The sequence below is a fragment of the Saccoglossus kowalevskii genome, chromosome 5, assembly GCF_978046115.1.
Source record: "Saccoglossus kowalevskii chromosome 5, keSacKowa6.1, whole genome shotgun sequence".
In the NCBI taxonomy this organism is placed as follows: domain Eukaryota; kingdom Metazoa; phylum Hemichordata; class Enteropneusta; family Harrimaniidae; genus Saccoglossus; species Saccoglossus kowalevskii.
This window is the reverse complement of record NC_140645.1, coordinates 34,412,778-34,418,313: the sequence shown is the minus strand read 5'-3', so window position 1 is coordinate 34,418,313 and position 5,536 is coordinate 34,412,778. Positions and strand designations below refer to the sequence as shown.

Here is a 5,536-nt window from a genome sequence, read left to right as displayed (position 1 = left end):
GGGATTGGCGTTACGATTAACAACGTCGGCGTCGGTGATCAGTGCGCAACGTAGCCAACATAAAAAACATGATCATCTGAGCAAAAATAAAAAGCATGATCATCTGAACACTGCTATTACAAAACTGGTAGGAGGTAATACATTTGGGACGAAAGTTTTCAATAATCAGTTTTTGGCTGTTGCATTTGTTGCATATTTTTTCAATTAGTGACGGTACGATCTACCTGTCAAGTATAAACAAAATCAGTCGAGCCAAAAAAAATCACAGAGGAGTTAAAAGCCATTGCTGGTGAAAAGTTACCCCAACTTTGGGGTCAAATTTCTCCGAAATGAAAAAAGATATCAAAAATTCAAATAGCAATAGCGGCCAAGCCAAAACAATCACAGAAGAAATAATACGTGAAAACACTGGAAATCACACACAGAGACACACACACAAAACGACAAAAGTGATTATAAGGGCAATCCTAGCGGAGCGGATTGGCAATAATTAATATTTAATTTTTTACTCCCGTGTGTGAAGCACACAATGGGAGTATTTGCTGTTAGTGTGTCTGTATGTGTGTGTGTTCATATTAGATACCTGATTTACATAATTAGTTTTCAGTTTTTCCATCAATATCTCAAGTACAAGTAATTTTGAATTAATTTTTAATGTGTCTTCAATACTATCAGCTCACGGGAGTTCTTTCTAAGCTTTCTTTGATTGTTAGTGTATCTTTAATTTTATTTATTAAAATATGTACACATTATATCTAATTGGGGTGAAAATTGCCAAGCCAATTTATAAAATTATATACAAATATTTTCGTGAATAACACTGACCTTGAAATATGCCCTTGAGAAGTGTTACTGACAGAATATTTTATATTGCAATTTCTTTCAATTTAATTAGTTGTATTGCAATTCATTAGTAATAATGTAAATATATACATATACATTTCTTTATTTCATTGTTGAGACTGAGTTATATATTTGTTACGTACTATAGTTTATCTATATTGGAGAACGGTTATGGGGATTATTAATTTTAATAAACAATATTCAACTATTAATAAATAAATTAATTAAATTAATAGCTTCTAAGGATGGTATTCCCAGAATAGCGCAAGTTGTTAAAGAAACATAAAACTTTAAATCTCAACTACGATGAAAGGACCAGTTACTGCGACAAAGCCCTACTCCCCGCGAGACCCACCCAATACGAAACACACTTACCGCGAAAGCCACTTATCGCGAAGCTACTATCCTGGCGTCAACCAGGCCCGGTCGAACACAAGCACCTGCGGACCTTAACCAAGGTTCCCCCAATGTCGCATTCGTTAGTGAATGAATCTCGGCCAGTGGAATTGGCCTTCCCATTGAGTCTGTGGCACACTCACCCAGGGTGGGGGTCGACCTTTTTGACGTTCAGCCTATTGTAGGATTTGAACTTGGGTCTACCGATCATGAGTCTGATGCAATAACCACTATGCTACCAGTGACCGATCATTATTTAATATTATGATTTATGATTTAATATTATAAAATCAATATTGTCTATTTTGAAATAGAGCACTCAATACATCTACACAAACGTGGTGGTTTTCTTTTCTTTTATGATTCCTGTTTATTTTAGACAAGCATGTGACAAGAACATGTACACTTCCTCTTTAATTAATGTCATAGGCATGTGAATAGTCATTGTCCCTTGATGTGCAGCTACAAATGCAAAATTCATATCCCAGATGTCGATAAAAAATACCCCATGTCCTCTAAATACGTCTTTCATTATGCGGTTCATGTCGTAATGTATCCAGTAGTTCAACATATCGTTTCTTTCATGTGAGCCCTTGATGGCAATGACAGTATTTGGACAGCGCTCCCGAAGACGTTGTATACCTATAGCAATCATGCTGAGCCTCTCTGTGTAACTATCTGTAGTCCAAGAGTCAAAATGAGCCCAGAGACTAATAACAATGACGTAATTGCATTTTGGAGCAGTCAGTTCGTCTAAAACGTCAATAGAGTATGGAAAACGGGATATTGGAACAAATCGGTGCAGTGAGAGTGCATGGTGATGAAAAGTGAAATTAATGTTATTTTTCAAGTCGGTCACTATCATGTCATACGCATCTTCCCCACTAACATTGTAGTCACCAGGTATTGTGTTAACACGTTTCCTCCAGTTATCATCTGTGGCATTTATGGGATATCCAGCTATGTCCAACATTTGTTGATACCACTGTCTAGTTGTGGAGTCACCAATAAAATACACGTCTTTGTCCTGCAAGCATTTCTGAACTTCTTTTGCATGGTTCCATTCTCTGTTTTGACAGACCAAGGAGTACCATCTCATGCCAAGCCAGTATCCAGTAACTAATGGTTCTAGTAAGTCTGATTCACACCGAGGTACACTGTAGGTATTGATACCAGATTTCACACCGCCTGTAAAATACATAAATACTGATACATTAATATTTTATTTAACATTTCAGGATGAAACAACATTTCCAAATGTGTACAGTATAGATGCCATTTAAAAAAATGAAATACGAAATAGGTATTGGTAAAATGCTGTATTCGTGTTATGGCCAAAAAGGAGTGATAATGTCACATTAGAAGGACAACGCCGGCGTATTAGCTTGCCAGGTAGTGGTAATTATCCTCTATATATATCAACAGAAATAGTTTATGTTGGTATGTAAGTTTATGCGCTATCACGTCTGTAAATATCATAACGTCACGCACGCACGTGTCAATTCTTTGAATCATCGGATTTCTTCATATATGGTTTGACCCAGGGCGACGTGTCCCAGCATACATGTGCATTGGTGTTAGGCCTGCATATTTCTCTGATTGAACGTGTCCAGATTTCCACACCCTTTTTGCACTTAATTAACATATAACAATCACTCTATTGGTCATAACGTAGTTCATAATTCAGGAAAGATTGTTTGTCTTATAATATTGTTGAGCGTGATAGTCATGTTTGCATACCACTTAGGAATATACAGTTAGATTACGGCATACTTGTTTTGTTCAAGTAACATACACTACATTAGGAAACGCACTGTAGGCAGTCATTTCCTTCTCAGCCATCTTGAAATGCAGAATGTTAATTTAATAGCAGCTCGCCTGATGTACGTGCCAGCAACACTCGCGAGTACTTATAGTCTAAGACATTAGTAAACAGGTTAAGAGAAAATAGATCAGAAATAGATCAACTTTGCAAAAGCTCAGCAGAGAAAAGTCCATGTGTAAATACACGCACCCACTCATGCACATGTACGTACATACACACATACAGCTCGCGCGTACACACTTATTACTTACTCTGTATCAGCAGTCTATCGTTGAACCCCTTAATGACGCGTGGAGCATCGGGTCTGCATGAAGGAAATATAGTTACTTTTAAAATACGTATTAGTAAATAATTACATAGACTCGGTTCAATTTAGTAATGATGAATTGCCGCAACAAATTGATTTAATGAATTAATTTGCATAGATATTATATGGCCTCAAGGTATGAGTTCAGTGTAGAACACAATTAGCTTAATTAGCCTTCGTTAGATTACAATGATTCCCGATATTTATTGTCAATATGACATATCGCGAAGCTTTGAATATTAGTATCTTTCTATTGTTCTAGAAATATTTCAAGTAATATAAAATAATAGATAGTCAATATGATCACTGGATTTTTTTTTCTTCATCGAGTTCAGATGAAAACACCAATGGAAGAACAAATACCTACTTTTCAAACTGATGAGTAAAATTGCTGCTTAATTTATTGTTGCCAGACCTTGTTGCAGATATGCCGATAAGAGTGTTGCATCCCAGCGATTTAGGTGGACGACACAAAAACACAGTGTTTCCCAGAGCTCTAGGATGCGGATATTCACACATATCGTTCCAGTGTCCTTCTCTTTGTGTGAAACAAATCGAATTTTCTGTGATATCGTCATGCCGAAAAGTTCCATTCCAATATCCCCTAAATTCCATCGGTAACAAAAATAACTTCTGGTGCTTGATTGCTTCTCTCTGTAATACTAACATAATCTGGACTACCACTTGTCCTGAAAACCCCGCATAAAAATGCACTGTGTATGTTCCATTATCATGGTCGATTACCTTCCCCATAGAGCCAAACCTACTGGTCGTGTTGTAGATAGCTGCCCGCCATAAATCACCACCAAGATAACGTCTTCTACCGTTGTCATCTCGTGCATGCAGTCTTAAAGTAATTATATCGCCCTGGTAAGTAGAGTTGACGTCAGATAGAAAAATCACCTCTGTTTTGAGAGCGCTGGTTTGTCCGCGACTACCTATAAAACCGGTGGAAACATTCCAAGTGTGAGTTTCAGTCTCAACTGTGTCTTGATTACCAATTTGTACACCATGTGACCGATACTGTTTTGTTGTTGTCTCGGAAAGTATGGAACTAGAGTATTTCATAGTTGTTTTCCATGGCAATACATCCTGGTAAGAAGTATGGAAACAGAGTTGCACATTATGATAACTTTGTGGTTTTGAAATAATTCCAATTTACATTATGACTATATTGATATGTAACGCTATAAATGTCATGCTTACTTTCAAGTTTACATTATGTTGGTTTACATGATGCACTTTATAGTGCAAAATGAATTGAGATATCTAATCTTTTTTACAAAGTAATGAATACGTGAACCCTCACCGTGAACACGTGAATACTTCCAACAGAAAGTACTAGGAGTATAGCCAGTAAAACAGCGAATCGTGTAATTGCCATTTTGGTCTGTGAAAAGAGAACGCTATTAGAGAAATGAATCCTAAAATGTCCTCAATAAAATAAAAAGTCACCACTAATGATGACAGATTATATCATTATTGGTACAGCTGTCGTTATGCTGTAGTAAAGATTAAAGAAATTGAATAATATTTTGAAAGTATTAGGTAACACGCGACACCCTCATAAACACGTGCGGCGATAAATTGAAATTGATGAGATATTGGCTATTAAAACTCGGTTGCATTTTTGTAAATATTGAAAAAAAAACATTTTATAAAAGTAATGCAATATCATACTGAAAACAAATCCAGCTCAAAACCGGAGAATAATATTTGTTATAACCCTGCCTTCCACATTTCTGAAACCCATATATTCTTCAGCGTCATATACAGTCACTCGACATTCAAATCGACGAGTCCGGACATTATGTCCGAAACACATAGTCAGGTCGATACAGATATAAAGTTAAATTTATTTGCAAGAGTTGTGTCTTGGTCCCCGCTTACAGGAGCTCGTTCGTCGATTATCTGCCTTCTTCCACAGTAGATAAACTGTCGCAACAACAGTCCGTGCCCGAGTTTTGACAACAAATAGATGGCCATGATTGGTCATACATACGCCAATCGTAGTACATCTCATTTATAGACAATAGATTTCATGATCGTATAACAGATAAAAGCCGACTATTTGAAATACACTAATTAGGAGAGACGTCTACAGAAGGAGTAAACGGGCGCGTATTGATATTTGTTTTACTGATGTTCAAAATGTTCAAAAGGGT

At 36.6% G+C, this 5,536-nt stretch overlaps 1 protein-coding gene across 1 annotated transcript; it reads right to left on the bottom strand.

Moving 5' to 3' along the window:
- Positions 1 to 1,584: 1,584 nt before the first annotated feature.
- LOC100367853 (NXPE family member 3-like) lies at positions 1,585 to 4,755 on the bottom strand. The gene is made up of 4 exons (XM_002741238.2): positions 4,681 to 4,755; positions 3,739 to 4,463; positions 3,316 to 3,368; positions 1,585 to 2,427 (listed from the first exon to the last, which is right to left on the bottom strand). The coding sequence occupies exons 1-4, from the start codon at positions 4,753 to 4,755 to the stop codon at positions 1,610 to 1,612; spliced, it is 1,671 nt and encodes a 556-aa protein (XP_002741284.1). The 3' UTR covers positions 1,585 to 1,609.
- Positions 4,756 to 5,536: the final 781 nt, after the last annotated feature.

Bases quoted from the DNA above. Each gene is read 5' to 3' on its own strand.
- LOC100367853 (XM_002741238.2), bottom strand. From the start codon at position 4,755: ATGGCAATTACACGATTCGCTGTTTTACTGGCTATACTCCTAGTACTT. The intron at 4,464-4,680 runs GTGAGGGTTCAC...ACTTCTTACCAG, and splicing joins GAAGTATTCACGTGTTCACG to GATGTATTGCCATGGAAAAC. The intron at 2,428-3,315 runs GTAAGTAATAAG...TGTATTTTACAG, and splicing joins CGATAGACTGCTGATACAGA to GCGGTGTGAAATCTGGTATC.